The sequence below is a fragment of the Lutra lutra genome, chromosome 5 (genome assembly GCF_902655055.1).
Source record: "Lutra lutra chromosome 5, mLutLut1.2, whole genome shotgun sequence".
NCBI classification, from domain to species: Eukaryota; Metazoa; Chordata; class Mammalia; order Carnivora; family Mustelidae; genus Lutra; species Lutra lutra.
In genome coordinates this window covers 81,414,580-81,429,999 of record NC_062282.1, presented here as the reverse complement: position 1 = coordinate 81,429,999, position 15,420 = coordinate 81,414,580, and the positions used below count along the sequence as shown (strand labels likewise).

Below are 15,420 nucleotides of genomic sequence, written 5' to 3'. Positions count from 1 at the left end.
TTTTTTTTTTTTTTTTAAATTTCCCTCCCTTTTTTCTCCCCCCCAGTTTTGAGTCTTTTCTGATTTGGTTAGCATATATTTTTCTAGGGTCTTTGCCACCCTTTTAGTATTTTACTCTCTCATTCATATATTCTTATCTGGATAAAACAACAGGGCGGAAAAACTCACCACAAAAAAAAGAACAAGAGGCAGTACCAATGGCTAGGGACCTAATCAATATGGACATTGGTAATGTGTCAGAACTAGAGTTCAGAATGATGATTATCAAGCTGCTAGCTGGGCTTGAAAAAGGCATGGAAGGTATTAGAGAATCCCTGTCTGGAGAAATAAAAATCCCTTTTTGGAGAAATAAAAGAACTAAAATCTAACCAAGTTGAAATCGAAGACGGCACTAATGAGTTACAATAAAAAATGGAGGTTCTTCCTGCTAGGGTAAATGAGATATAAGAGAGAACTAGTGATTTAGAAGACCAAATGACAGAGAATAAAGGAGCCGAGCAAAAGAGAGACAAACAACTACTGGAGCACAAGGGGAGAATTTGAGAGATAAATGATAACATAAGATGAAACAATATTAGAATAATTGGGATCCCAGAAGAAGAAGAAAGAGAGAGAGGGGCAGAAGGTATATTGGAGCAAATTATAATAGAAAATTTCCCTAATAGGGCAAAGGGAACAAGCATCAAAAAACAGGAGGCACAGAGAATGCCCCACAAAATCAATAAAAAAAGATACACACCCTGTCATCTAATAGTAAAACTTACAAGTCTTAGTGACAAAAAGAAAATCCTGAAAGCAGCTCAGGACAAGAAGTCTGTAACATACAATGGTCGAAATATTAGATTGACAGCATACTTATTCACAGAGACCTGACAGACCAGAAAGGACTGGCAGATATATTCAGAGCACTAAATGAGAAAAATATGCAGCCAAGAATACTATATCCAGCTAAGCTGGAAATAGTAGGAGAGATAAAATAGAAAGGAGAGATAAAAAGCTTCCAGGACAAACAAAATTAAAAGAATTTGCAAACATCAAACCAGCCCTACAGGAAATATTGAAAGGGGTCCTCTAAGCAAAGAGAGAGACTAAAAGTAACATATATCAGAAAGGAACAGAGACAATATGCAGTAACGGTCACCTTACAGGCATTACAATGGACTAAATTCATATCCTTCAATAGTTACCCTGAATGTAAATGGGCTAAATGCCCCAATCAAAAGACAGAGGGTATCAGAATGGATAAAAAAAAACAAGATCCATTGATATGCTGTCTACAAGAAACTCATTATAGACCCAAAGACACCTCCAGATTTAAAGTGAGGGGGTAGAAAACAATTTACCATGCTAATGGACATCAAAAGAAAGCTGGGGAGGCAATCCTTATAGCAGATAAATTAGATTTTAAGCCAAAGACTATAATAAGAGGTGAAGGGCCTGTCCAACAAGAAGATCTAATAATTTTAAAGATCTATGCCCCTAACACAGGAGCAGCCAATTATATAAACCAATTCATCAGTTGGTCAAATCAAAGAAACACATCGATAATAATACAATAATAGTAGGTGACTTTAACAACCCGCTCATTGAAATGGACATCTAAGCAAAAGATCAACAAGGAAATAATGGCGTTAAATGACACACTGGACCACACGGACATCACAGATATATTTAGAACATACTACCCCAAAGCAACAGAATACACATTCTTCTCTAGTGCACATGGAACATTGTCCAGAGTGGATCACATCCTGGGTCACAAACCAGGTCTCAACAGGTACCAAAACACTGGGATTATTCCCTGTGTATTTTCAGACCACAATGCTTTGAGACTGGAACTTAACCACAAGAGGAAAAGTTGGAAAGGACTCAAATACATGGAGGCTAAAGAGCAGCCTACTAAAGAATGAATGGGCCAACCAGAAAATTAAAGAAGAACTGAAAAAATTCATGGAAACAAATGAAAATGAAAACACAACTATTCAAAATCTGTGGGACACAGCAAAGGCGACTGGAGAGGAAAATATATAGCAATACGAGCCTTTCTCAAGCAACAAGAAAGGTCTCAAGTGCACAACCTAACCCTACACCTAAAGAAGCTGGAGAAAGAACAGCAAAGAAAACCTAAAACAGCAGGAGGAGAGAAATAATAAAGATCAGAGCAGAAATCAATGAAATAGAAACCAAAGAACAGTAGAACAAATCAACAAAACTAGGAGCTGGTTCTTTGAAAAAATTAATAAGACTGATAAACCCCTGGCCAGACTTATCAAAAAGAAAAGAGAAAGGAAGCAAATTAATAAAATCGTGAATGAAAGAGGAGAGATCACAACCAACACCGAAGAAATACAAACAGCTTAAGAACATATGACAAGCAACTAGACACCACCAAATTTGACAATCTGGTAGAAATGGATGCATCCCTAGAGACATATAAACTACCAAAACTGAACCAGAAAGACACAGAAAACCTGAACAGACCCATAACCAGTAAGGAGATTGAAGCACTCACCCAAAATCTCCCAACAAACACGAGCCCAGGGCCAGGTGGCTTCCCAGGGGAATTTTAACAAACATTGAAAGAAGAATTAATACCTATTCTCCTGAAACTGTTCCAAAAAATGGAAATGGAAGGAAAACATCAAGCATTACCTTGATTCCCAAACCACAGAAAGACCCCATCAAAAAGGAGAATTACAGACCAATGCAAAAATTCTCACCAAAATACTAGCTGATAGGATCCAAAAGTACATTAAAAGGATTATTCACCATGACCAAGTGGGATTTATTCCTGGGCTGCAAGGTTGGTTCAACATCTGCAAATCAATCGATCAAGGTAATACAATACATTAATACATGAAAGAGCAAGAACCATATGACACCCTCAACAGATGCTGAAAAGGCATCTGACAAAGTACAGCATCCTTTCTTGATCAAAACTCTTCAAAGTGTAGGGATCGAGCGTACATACCTCAATATCATCAAAGCCATCAATGAAAAACCCACAGTGAATATCATTCTCAATGGGGAAAAACTGAGAGCTTTTCCCTAAGGTCAGGAACACAGCAGGGATGTCCACGGTCACCACTGCTATTCAACATAGTACTAGAAGTCCCAGCCTCAGCAATGAGACAACAAAAAGAAATTAAAGGCATCCGAATCGGCAAAGAAGAATCAAACTCTCACTCTTCGCAGATGATAGGATACTTTATGTGGAAAACCCGAAAGACTCCACTCCAAAACTGCCAGAAACTCATACAGGAACTCAGTAAAGTGTCAGGATATAAAATCAATGCACAGAAATCAGCTGCATTTCTATACACCAACAGCAAGACCAAAGAAACAGAAATTAAGGAATCGATCCCGTTTACAGTTGCACCCAAAACCATAAGATACCTAGGAATAAACCTACCCAAAGAGGCAAAGAATCTGTACTCAGAAAACTATAAAGTACTCATGAAAGAAATTGAGGAAGACACAAAGAAATGGAAAAATCTTCCATGCTCATGGATTGGAAGAACAAATATTGTGAAAATGTCTATGCTACCTAAAGCAATCTACACGTTTAACGCAATCCCTAGCAAAATCCCATCAATTTTTTTCAAAGAAATGGAACAAATAATCCTAAAATATATACGGAATCAGAAAAGACCTCGAATAGCCAGAGGAATGTTGAAAAAGAAAACCAACGTTGGGGGCATCACAATTCCAGACTTCAAGCTATACTACAAAGCTGTAATCATCAAGACAGTATGGTACTGGCACAAAAACAGACACATAGATCAATGGAACAGAATAGAGAGCCCAGAAATAGACCCTCAACTCTATGGTCAACTAATCTTCCACAAAGCAGGAAAGAATGTCCAATGGAAAAAAGACAGTCTCTTCAACAAATGGTGTTGGGAAAATTGTACAGCCACATGCACAAAAATGAAATTGGACCATTTCCTTAAACCACACACAAAACTAGACTCAAAATGGATGAAGGACCTTAATGTGAGACAGGAATACACCAAAAACTTTGAGAGGGACACAGGCAGCAACCTCTTCGACCTCAGCCGCAGCAACTTCTTCCTAGAAACATCACCAAAGGAAAGGGAAGCGAGGGGAAAAATGAACTATTGGGACTTTGTCAAGATCAAAAGGTTTTGCACAGCAAAGGAAACAGTAGGCAAAACCAAAATCAACTGACAGAATGGGAGAAGATATTTGTAAATGACATATCAGATAAAGGGCTAGTATCCAAAATCTATAAGGAACTTATCAAACTCAACACCCAAAGAACAAATAATCCAATCAATAATGGGCAGAGGACATAAATAGACATTTCTACAAAGACGACATCCAGATGGCCAGCAGACACATGAAAAAGTGCTCCACATCACTCGGCATCAGGGAAATACAAATCAAAACCACAAAGATACCACCTTACACCAGTCAGAATGGCTAAAATTAACAAGTCAGGAAACAACAGATGTTGGCAAGGATGCAGGGAAAGGGGAACCCTTCTACACTGTTGGTGGGAATGCAAGTGCAGCCACTCTGGAAAACATCATGGAGGTTCCTCAAAAGTTGAAAATAGAATTACCCTACGACCCAGCTATCGCACTACTGGGTATTTACCCTAAAGTTATAAATGTAGTGGTCTGAAGGGGCACATACACCCGAATGTTTATAGCAGCAATGTCCACAACAGCCAAACTATGGAAAGAGCCTAGATTCCATCAACAGATCAATAGATAAAGTAGATATGGTATATGTATATATACAATGGAATACTATGCAGCCATCAAGAGAAATGAAATCTTGCCATTTGCAATGACATGGTAGGAACTAGAAGGTATTATTATGCTTTGAAAATAAGTCAATCAGAGAAATACAATTATCATATGATCTCTCTGATATGAGGAATTTAAGAGGCAGGGCTGGGGATTGTTGGGGGCAGGGAAGGAAAAAAATGAAAAAGATGGGATTGGGAGGGAGACAAACCATAATAGACTCTTAATCTCACAAAACACATTGAGGGTTGCTGGGCTGCAGGAGGGTAGATATAGGGTGGTTGGGTTATGGACGTTGGGGAGGGTATGTGCTATGGTGAGTGCTGTGAAATGTGTAAGCCTGATGATTCACAGACCTGTACCCCTGGGGCAAATAATACATTATATATCAATAAAATAAATAAATTATATGTTACCAAATAATTAAATAAATTATATGTTAATAAAAATAATTTTAAAAAGTTACAACCTAGTAAACCTCAACTCCACTTCTTTCAGAATCATGACCAAGTAGCAGAATCAGGATAAATCTATTTAGGCTTATAGATCCATATTGAAAGATTTTAAAATACCATAAAGTTGGATGGATTCAAATATACTAGCCCTCCAATTCATGCAACAGCATGATTCTAACAGCTTCCAGGAAAATAGTAGAATAAGGAGAACGTATCTACAGTGAATTTAATGGCAAAGATTAATAAACTTCTCTGTGTTCAAGGTTTGATTAAAAAGCTGATACAACACTTGGCCTAAAATATGAAGACCAAAGCACTCTAATAAAATTTCAGAAAGCTCCTATTCTATACTATAAATGAAATTCAGAAAACTAATGGACACTGTGAAATAAGGCATCAGAGTAAAAAGACACAGACTGAAATAATAAGCATGACTGAGAGGTATAAATGAAAACAGCTAAATAAGGAATGTAAGCAAAGACACAGAAAACCCAATTACAAAGTTAAAAGTTGCATTATAAACAGCAAGAAAAAAATATGAAGACCAAAAGAAATTTAAATAAATGACATGGAACGGGGTACAAATTTGAGAATTTTTGCTAACATGCAAAGGATCAGGAGAAAAACTTTAGAAAGGTGAAAAATGAAGAAAAAAAATTTTTTAGAAGATCAAGAGTTGCAGAATAACTAACAAAAAGAAAATTTATTTTCCTTTGGAGAAATACGTGTAAAAAGTCCATCATGAGACCCCAAAATGTATAAAAGAATGACTATATAGTAATATTAAAAAGTAGTAGAAGGGAGAAATTTTCTTATTGTATGGTTATTGGTCCATCAGATAAGTATTTAAGGAAAGGAGAGTTAGCTTCCATTTCACATAAATATATTCTTTTTTTTTTTTTAAAGATTTTATTTATTATTTATTTGAGAGAGAGACAGTGAGAGAGAGCATGAGCTAGGAGAAGGTCAGAGAGAGAAGCAGACTCCCCGTGGAGCTGGGAGCCCGATGCGGGACTCGATCCCGGGACTCCAGGATCATGACCTGAGCCGAAGGCAGTCGTCCAACCAACTGAGCCACCCAGGCGTCCCTCACATAAATATATTCTTTTTTTTTTTTAAGATTTTATTTATTTATTTGACAGAGAGATCATAAGCAGGCAGAGAGGCAGGCAGAGAGAGAGGAGGAAGCAGGCTCCCTGCTGAGCAGAGAGCCTGATGCAGGGCTCGATCCCAGGACCCTGAGATCATGACCTGAGCCGAAGGCAGCGGCTTAACCCACTGAGCCACCCAGGCGCCCCCACATAAATATATTTTTAATGAGATATAAAGAAAAGAAAAAGGTTTTGTAATCCTAGATGGAAATGGTCTTTTAAAGCATAATTCATCTAGGAAAAGGACTGATTTCATAAAAGACTGGACGTTATAAAAATTTAAAATATTCATAAAACAAAGCAAAAGTACCACAAATAAAGTTCAAGATAAATGACAAAATGCAAAAAAATATTGGTGATATAGTCTCCACATCTAAAAGATTATTACCATCAGAAGATGAATGTACCAATACAAAAATAGGCTAAGAACACAAAATCAGGCAATCAGGAGAGAAGAAATATAAATCAGTAAGAAACATAGAGAGAATGTCCAACTTCACCCAGAACTACAGAAATGCAAAGTTAAATAAAAAAGAGAGACATTGAAAACACACTTGTAATTTATACGCAAAAAAAAAAGAAAAAGTAATAAAGTGTATGGCAAGGCTGTGAGGTACAGGGCACTCTACAAACTGCTGACAGCAAATTTGTGTGATCAGTTAAGGGCCTTGAAAACATGTACATACCTTGGGCCAGCAAGTCAACATCTTAAAACAAACCCTAGGGAAATCATCAATATGAATATATAATTTAAAAATAACAACAGCCAACATTTATTTACTAACATGTAGAGGCTTTCGGACTCAGCAACCCACATGCATCTTTCGTTTAATTCTCACATTATTACAGAAGTAGGAGTTATTATTACAGATGATGAGACAGAAGACTAGACAGGTTTAAATATTTTGTGTAAAGTCAAATGGATAAGCAGTGGAACTGCAACTTGTCTAACTCCAAAACGCATGCTTTTAAGCTCTGCATCCCCTATGGGGACGTTTGCCTGAGTGCCTTCTAGAATGATAAGAAATTGCAATCAGTTTATGTAACCAAGAATAAGGGATTAATTAAAAAGTTGTATCTACAAAATACATGGCCAAAAAAAAAAAAAAAAAACCACACTCTAGAAGAACTTGAATGAAATCAGAAAATAGACTGTCGTGTTACATGAAAAAAAAACCTATTAACAAGAAATATATATGCATGGTGTGATTCCACCTTTATAAACATTTTATATTACAGAATATATTTTAATGGTATGATAAAATGGTCAATAAAGAATAAAGGTTATCTATGGTCTGCAAGACTTTCATTTTCTTCTACCTTCTTTCTCCAGATTTGCTATAATCATCACTCAACAACCTTTGATCAGAAAAAAAGTTATCTAAAAATAAATACAGAGATGTACAGGAAGAGAAAACAGACATACTTAACAAATCAGCATATAGATGATTTGTATTAAAAAATGTTGAACTAAAATTTGGGAAAATTTATTTTAACATTCAGGGGACAGGAAAAACAATAAAACACACACGGAAGAGACTATTTCCAGGAATCTGCAAGTGTTCCTGAGAACTTTTCACTCTTCACAGATTAAGAACCCCCACTCTTAGGAGGAAGGGGATTTAGGGTAGCTCTTGGTAGGACACTAGCACCAGGCTAAACAGCATGTACTAAAACATATTCTAGCAAGGTTTCTTAAGGAATTCTAATCAATAGAAGGAAAAAGTTCTCAAAGCACTGGCTCTTTTTTTTTTTTTTAAAGATTTCCTTTCTTTTCCTCCCAAAGAAAGAAAGAAAGGGAAAGAGAGTGCATGCATGCCCCTCAAGCAAGCAGAAGGGCAGTCAGAAGGAGAGGGAGAAGCAGGCTCCCTGCTGAGTAGGGAGACCAACGGGGGACTTGGGACTTGATCCCAGGACCTTGGGATCATGACCTGAGCCAAAGGCAGACACTTAACCAAATAAGCCACCCAGGCACCCCTCAAAGTACTGGCTCTTAAGATTCCTCTTCCAACCTCAAGTCCTCTAATGTACTAAGAGCATACAAAGTAAACTCAAAGTGATCAAAGGAAGTCTCTGGTTTTACTTAATTCTAATCCATACTTTCAATAATAAAAACTCACACTTTTACTTGTGAGAGGCTCTGAAAAACAGTTCATATCCTACACATTGCCTAGCACCTGAAAGGGCATCCAATCAATACAGAATAAAGAAATAGTGAAAGAAAGGTTCACATGCAGCCCAGCCACCTCAGCAAGAGGTTTTGCAGTGTAGGAGCCTTATTTGTTTTACACTCTAGGCTAACTCAGCCTAGTACCAATACCAGGATTTGAAGAAGAGGGCAGCATGTTCACACAAGGGAAGAGAGACAGGGCTCTGCCTTCAGGTCTGGAGTCTTCCTGGTCTAAGAGGTGATTCCTCACTTCCAAGATCCAAACAGGTTACCTTAACTGGTCATGAGAATCATGATACCATTCTCTACTTTTGATGAGATCTTGCACTGTGGCCATCTCTCAGCTCTGGTTGAGCCTCAGTTTGGATGCTAGTCTATCTGTAATGCTCTCCTGGCAGAGGCAGCTGGCCTTGTGACTTTCAGCTGCTGGCTATTAGTTTTTCATGACATTTCGCAGATATTCATGATTATTTTGTCTGTCCCCAGGAAAACTGAGGAAGAGAACAGGACAAATATTTTGTTTGAGAGCCACTAAGAGAAGTGATTAAAACAAGATCCTTTGACACCACACTTTGCTTAGCATAAACTGGTTCTTTTTTCCAGTAAACCCATCCAAAATGTCATATTTCTTTTCACTAGTATCACCTTACATAATAATCTGTCATCTTCGAAATCTCTCTACCTAATATCCAGTTGGTTACAAAGTCCTGTTGATTCTCTCCAATCATTTTGAGCCTTTTTCCCTAACCTCAGAGCATCTACTTGGTCCAGCCCTGGTTAGCTATGCACTGCTTAATTATTGCAACTGTCTTCCTCCTCCATGTCTCTCCACATCAAATACATGTTCCCCACTGCTGCCAGTGCTACCCTTCTAAGACTAGTCTGATCTTGTTAAACCTGTGTTGGATATACTTTTTTTCCCCTTTTAATCTCCCAGCAGCCATTATTTCAAGAGAGCTCTCATCCAACAATCTTTTTCTAATTCTGCTCAGTCCACAGGCTTCTATGGACTAACCCCCTCCCTATTCCACTTGCCACACTTCCCCAACATCATCGGAGATAGGTCCAGAATCCAGCCCATCCAGATCCACCTGCTGTAGGTCATGTGGCTGCCCTGAGATTTAGAAATGAATCATGTGAATACCCCCATGATGACCAAAGTCATCCATGAACTGTCAAGAAAGATACTCTCTACTGAGTGATGTAAGATTCACAAACTGTTGAGGCTGAACAATGTGGGACAGTCCCACAAAGGAAACAGGTGATATCAAGACAAGCAGAGATCACAGATAATGAAAAGCCAGAAGAAAGGAGTGGGAAAGGCTCCAACAAAGGTTCCTCTGTCATTGGAGCCACTTCATCCTGCTATGCTTCTGCCATCTTGGACAGAGCAGTTGTGTGAGGAAATGAATGCCTTTTATTTTTCCTTTAATTTTTTTTAAGATTTTATTTATTTATTTGAGAGAGAATGAGTGAGAGAGAGCATGAGAGAGGAGAAGATCAGAGGAAGAAGCAGACTCCCCAAGGAGCTGGGAGCCCGATGTGGGACTCGATCCTGGAAGTCCGGGATCATGACTGAGCCAAAGGCAGTCGCTCAACCAACTGAGCCACCCAGGCACCCCCTTTAAATTGTTTTGAATTATCTTCTTGATACTGTGTGTGCAAAAGAGCCCTCACACATATAGCATCACTACTTAGAAACTTTTTGGGAGGAAGGGATGGGCAGAGGGAGAGGGACAGAGAGACTCTTAAGTAGGTTCCACGCTGGGCATGACAGGGCTCAGTCTCACGTCCCTGAGATCATGGTCTGAGCTGAAATCAAGAGTCAGAAGCTTAACCAACTGAGCCACTCAGGTGCCCCACTACAAACCCTTAATAATGTCTTTTTCTTTTTCTGTAGGAAGTAAAACTCTCACAAACTTCTTAGCACAATATTCAAGTTCTTTGACAAAAGGGACCATCTTACCATTTCAGTTTTAACTCTCCTGATACAGCCTCAAGCACTTTCAAATATTAAAATAATATTAATAATAAATTAGTACCTTCCACTATAGCCACCACTGACCCTACCTTCTGCCCCTCATGCTATTGCTCATTTCGTGAATCTGAATTATACTGCTATTCTCTCCTTCACTACTCAATCTTCCAGACACAGCTTGTACTAGGTGCCAGTGTCTTATTTTACATCACGATTCTCATGCATGCGTATCTCCCCCTACCAGACTCTTTGGACATAAGGACTGAATCTTTTTAAAGTTTCTACTCTAGCACCTGGCAGTCTGCTATGGCAAGGACATACTCCAAACATTTGCAACTCTGATCAGAAATGAAAGACTGAGGGGGACCTGGGTGGCTCAGTTGGTTGAGTGGCTGCCTTCGGCTCAGGTCATGATTCTGGGGTCCTGGGATCGAGCCTTGCCTTGGGCTCCCTGCTCAGCAGAGAGCCTACTTCTCTCTCTCCCTCTGCCTGCTGCTCTGCTTACTTGTGCTCTCTATCTCTCTGTCAAATAAATAAATAAAATCTTAAAAAAAAAAAAGAAAAAAGAAATGAAAGACTGAGGGTTGATACCTGTTAAAATCTTAATTCTTCTATACATTACAACTTCTTAAAACTTCACCATGTCACTGTACAACCCAGCAATCGAATTTATGGGCAGTTTATCCTGGAAAAACGAATTTATGTTCACATTTAAGGCCTGTGCAGAACGATTTATAGCAGCTTTATTCCTAATTTACCCACATTGGAAACAACCCAGATGTCCCTCAACAGGTGAATGGCTAAACTATGTAATACTACTCAGCAATAAAAAAAGAACAAAGTATTGATACAACAACTTGAAAATATCTCAAGGGAATTATACTGAATGAAAAAAAAAAAGCCAATCCAAAACAGATTACATATGATATGATTCCACTGAGATAATCTTGAAGTGACAAAATTAGAGAAATATACAAGAGATGAGGAGTCGGCAGGAGCAGGGAAGGAGGTGAGAGGCTAAGCAGATGGACCCTCGTGGTTATGACACTGTCCTGAATCTTGACTGTATTCATATCCTGGCTATGACCTCTTACTACAGTGTAGCAAGATGTTACTACTGGAGGACAGTGGGTAAAGGCACATATAACTATGTTTTATTTCTTACAACTGCATACAGACATAAAATTATCTCAAAACAAAAAGTTTAATTTATTAAGAATCTAACCACACTACAAATATGAACCATGAAGCAGATTCTCAGTGCAAGAGTACCTCACAAATAATCATACTTTCAAATAAAATATGTCACTGTGACTAGCAATAGAAAAGGGTTTGCAAACAAGAAGTAAGGAGCTCTCTAGAAAAAGAAACAGAGAAGAGTCATACTGGACAATATGAGAGAGGAGATTTCTTTACCTGTGAAAACTATTTTCGGAAACCAGATGGCAAAACAAACAACAACAACAACAAAAAACACCCCGACAAATATAACAAAAGAAGTATCCCTGCCCAGACAATGAGCAAGGACCCTAAGTGATAGTCTGTCCCTACAAGTGCCCGGCTGGGCTTCCATGGGGATGAGTAACAGCCACTGATATGTGAAATCTGATCTGTTTGCCATTTAAATCCATGTGACTCACTGAAGCTGGCTGCATTCTCATCTAAAAATATAGGAAATCTGCAGCCTAAGCAAATTGGCTCATTGACTCATGGGGTTTTGATTCAAACACTACACATTTGGAGATAGTGCTTTTATATTTATGTCAGATAGCTGTAGGGGAGGTTCTGCTCCTCAAACAACAGTGTCTAGGTAGAAATCTAGATGCAAAGAGGATCACAAGAATTATCTGCTTATATACATGTAATCAGGCAGTCACGTGACACCTTTTTGGTAACAGGGAACATGGCGTCTGAAGTGCTCTGCAAGCTAGAAGGATGCCCTTCCTTGGGCATCGGGTGTGCCCCACCAAATGCCTGTCTCCAAAGAGGGCCGTGGAGTCAGAAGCTATTAACGACAGAGTAGGGTGTGGTGGTCACATGAGTGACTGAGCACCACTTGGGCTGGCAGTGGCTGAGTCTACAAACAGAGGGTGTGGTGCCTTGGCCCTGCCATTTTTGTTTTGTTTTGTTTTGTCCAGTTCCACTAAGTATCTCTTCCAGTAATGCCTACAGCCATAAAAACTGGTGAGTGGGGCAGCTGATTTCTGGGCGTTCCCTCTTGGACACCCCAATTCCTTCCCAAGAGGCTGCTCATACTCACAGAACTAGTGACTTTTCAGAGCGACCCCCTCGACCCCATTAGGACCTGCCCAGCATAGTCACTGCTGCACTCACCCATCAGGACACTGAGTAGCTTCTGCACTCTGGAATTGACCCCCACGATTCGGTAGAGCCCTTGCTCATTGATCCCTGAGAAGAGAAACAGTGATGATTTAATTAGAGGCATGTCAGAACACAAGTCAAGCCAACCCAGCCAGATCCACTTTTCTCATTTTCTCCGTCCTTCTAAAACCCACTCTAATTAAAGTCCCCTGTCACTCAGCTCTGCTCTTAGCAAAGGAGTGGGATTTGGTGCAGCTGTCTAGGATTTCACGGGTGTGCTGCACACTTCAGCCCTTGTGTTAGTTCAGTTCAGTCAACAGAGAGGAAAGAAACCTTCCTCTTCTCTTGCCAAATGCAGCCTCTGAAGAGTTTTAAAAGATGCCAAACATATACTTCTAAATAAGTTACATTAAACCAATTTTTTAATTTAAAAAGCCAAAACTGACATGATATAAATTTCATACTATAGGAAAGAATAAATGCTTTACAATCTATTTGCAAATACAGAATAAAAATATAGAGGTGTGAAAGGATTTTTAATTTTGGACAATGTTCACCAAGACTTAGAAATGAGGAAATCCATTTATTTGTCATGTAAACATTCTTTATGAAGAAAAATTAAAATTACCTTCATTCAACCCAAGTAAATGTGCAGCTGAACTAGAAGAGAATTACCTCCAAACACCCAAAAAAAAAAACAAAAACTAAGCCACCTCAGTGTTTTTTTTCATTTAAGTTAAGCAAGGATTGCTTAATCCTTAAGCATTAGATCACCACTATACCATTTACAAAAAGAGACCTTTTAGACCAAGTGATTGGAAATGATTTTTCTGTTTAGCACTAGGCCCACCAAACCTGATACTTCTCAACTAAGTGGTCTCCTGCTTCCCATCTTATTACCCTGATGTCCATTTTCCAACCAGCAACCAAAATGAACTTCTTTAAGTATGTATCAGCTCAAATCCTCTCTTTACTCAAAACCTTCCAATGGCTTCACGTTGCATTCAGACCACAATCAAAATTTACCGTGGCCCACAAGGCCCTGAAGGATTAAGCATTGGCCCACGTCTGCATCATCAACCACTTTCACTCTACTCTAGCTACACTGGCCTTCCTATTTCTCCAACACACTAAGCTTGTGCTCCCAAATCACAGCCTCTGCTCAGCTGTTTCCTTCTCCTGGAACATGCTTCTCCCAGATCTTCTTATCATTCAGGTCTCAACTGAAATGCAACCTCTTCAACCTAGGGCATCCCATGACCAACCCTACTGGTGGGTCCCCTACCCTCTTTTCTTTGTAGTAAGTAATAATATGTGAAATTCTCTTTCTTTTTTAGTTTCTTCTTTGTTGTTCTCCCTACAACTATGGTATAACCTCAATGTAGAGTGATTCTGTCTTCTTTACCATTATAGCTCCCATACCTAGATCAGCATGCAATAATGACATAATGCATAAAACAGAGTTATACTCCAGGGCCACTACTTTGGGACCAAAACAAAATTTCCTGGAAGAAATTTGGGAAAAGGCTGATTCTACAATGTCTCCAACCAGGCCTATGTAGAATTAAGGAATAAAAAGAAGTGGTCTAGAATGATAGGATTTTATAGCTAAAAAGGATCTGTAAAAGCATGTGCATCAGCCTCCATGGCTTGGGGACTAGGACACTGTGGTCTAAAACTAAGGGATGGGCCCCAAGCTATTCAATAGCAGAAGCATTATTCAGTAATGTTGTGGCTTAAAGGGCTTGTCCTTTCTGAAGTGTCTCTACTTCTTCTGTCTTTGACCTTTCCTGGAACTGGATACAATCCTGTCTCCTGCTGGATGATGATTAACAAACCCTAGAAAATATGAGAGGTCTGTTCACCTCTGGTCACCACAAATAATGGATATGCATACATGCATTCCAGTAGGAAAATAACCACTTCCTTCAAGTATTTATGCTAAAATGGCATTTAACTCACATTGCCCTCTTTTCCTTTTTGTGTCAAATGAAAACTTTACCCCAAGTTAAAACATATCATTCTCATCTTCCTTTTAGGGCAGGAAGAGACAAAGAGGCAGAGGCTAGGACACCAAACCGCTGGTGACCTTGTTCTTCCTCTACTACTTACTATGTATATTTTCTGGCTTTATATCATAAAAAGCTGTCCTCCTGAGCCACTGGTCTGCATTTATCACAGACTCTGTGAAGGGTTTTAAATAATTACATTTCCCTATTGGTTTGGCCGCTGAGAACAGAGACAAACAGGTGGCCCACCTCAGGCAAGTGGATGAATTTCACAATGGAGGGGAGAAGATTTTTGTTTTGAACTTACTTTTGGCTGCATTTTTAGTATGCCTCTACTTTTGTTGACCCTGTACCTCTTATTCCTCATTCTTTCCTCTTAGAATGAACAGAAAATTTAAAAACCTGTTGAAAAGCTATCTTAGTAACAGCTTAAAAATTCAGAAACTGCAGTTAAGGCAGGTAGATAAATCAAAGGAAGACAGAAGGAAAAGCTGAGAGCCCCACTGACAACACGAGGATACCGGTGCATATGCGGATCTCCCAGAATGGGTTCATAC

The 15,420-nt window shown here is 39.0% G+C and overlaps 1 protein-coding gene across 8 annotated transcripts in view; it reads right to left on the bottom strand.

Annotated features, from left to right (window-relative positions):
• The window catches only part of ARHGAP26 (Rho GTPase activating protein 26), a 445,619-nt gene that overhangs the window by 171,628 nt on the left and 258,571 nt on the right, over window positions 1–15,420 (bottom strand). For all 8 annotated transcript variants that reach the window (XR_007127482.1, XR_007127483.1, XR_007127484.1 and 5 more), the window contains exon 14: window positions 12,867–12,941. Coding sequence is in view for 5 of the 8 variants with exons in the window: in XM_047730366.1 (XP_047586322.1) it covers window positions 12,867–12,941 (75 nt within the window). In the remaining 3 variants the exon portion in view is untranslated. The remainder of the gene's footprint in view (window positions 1–12,866; window positions 12,942–15,420) is intronic.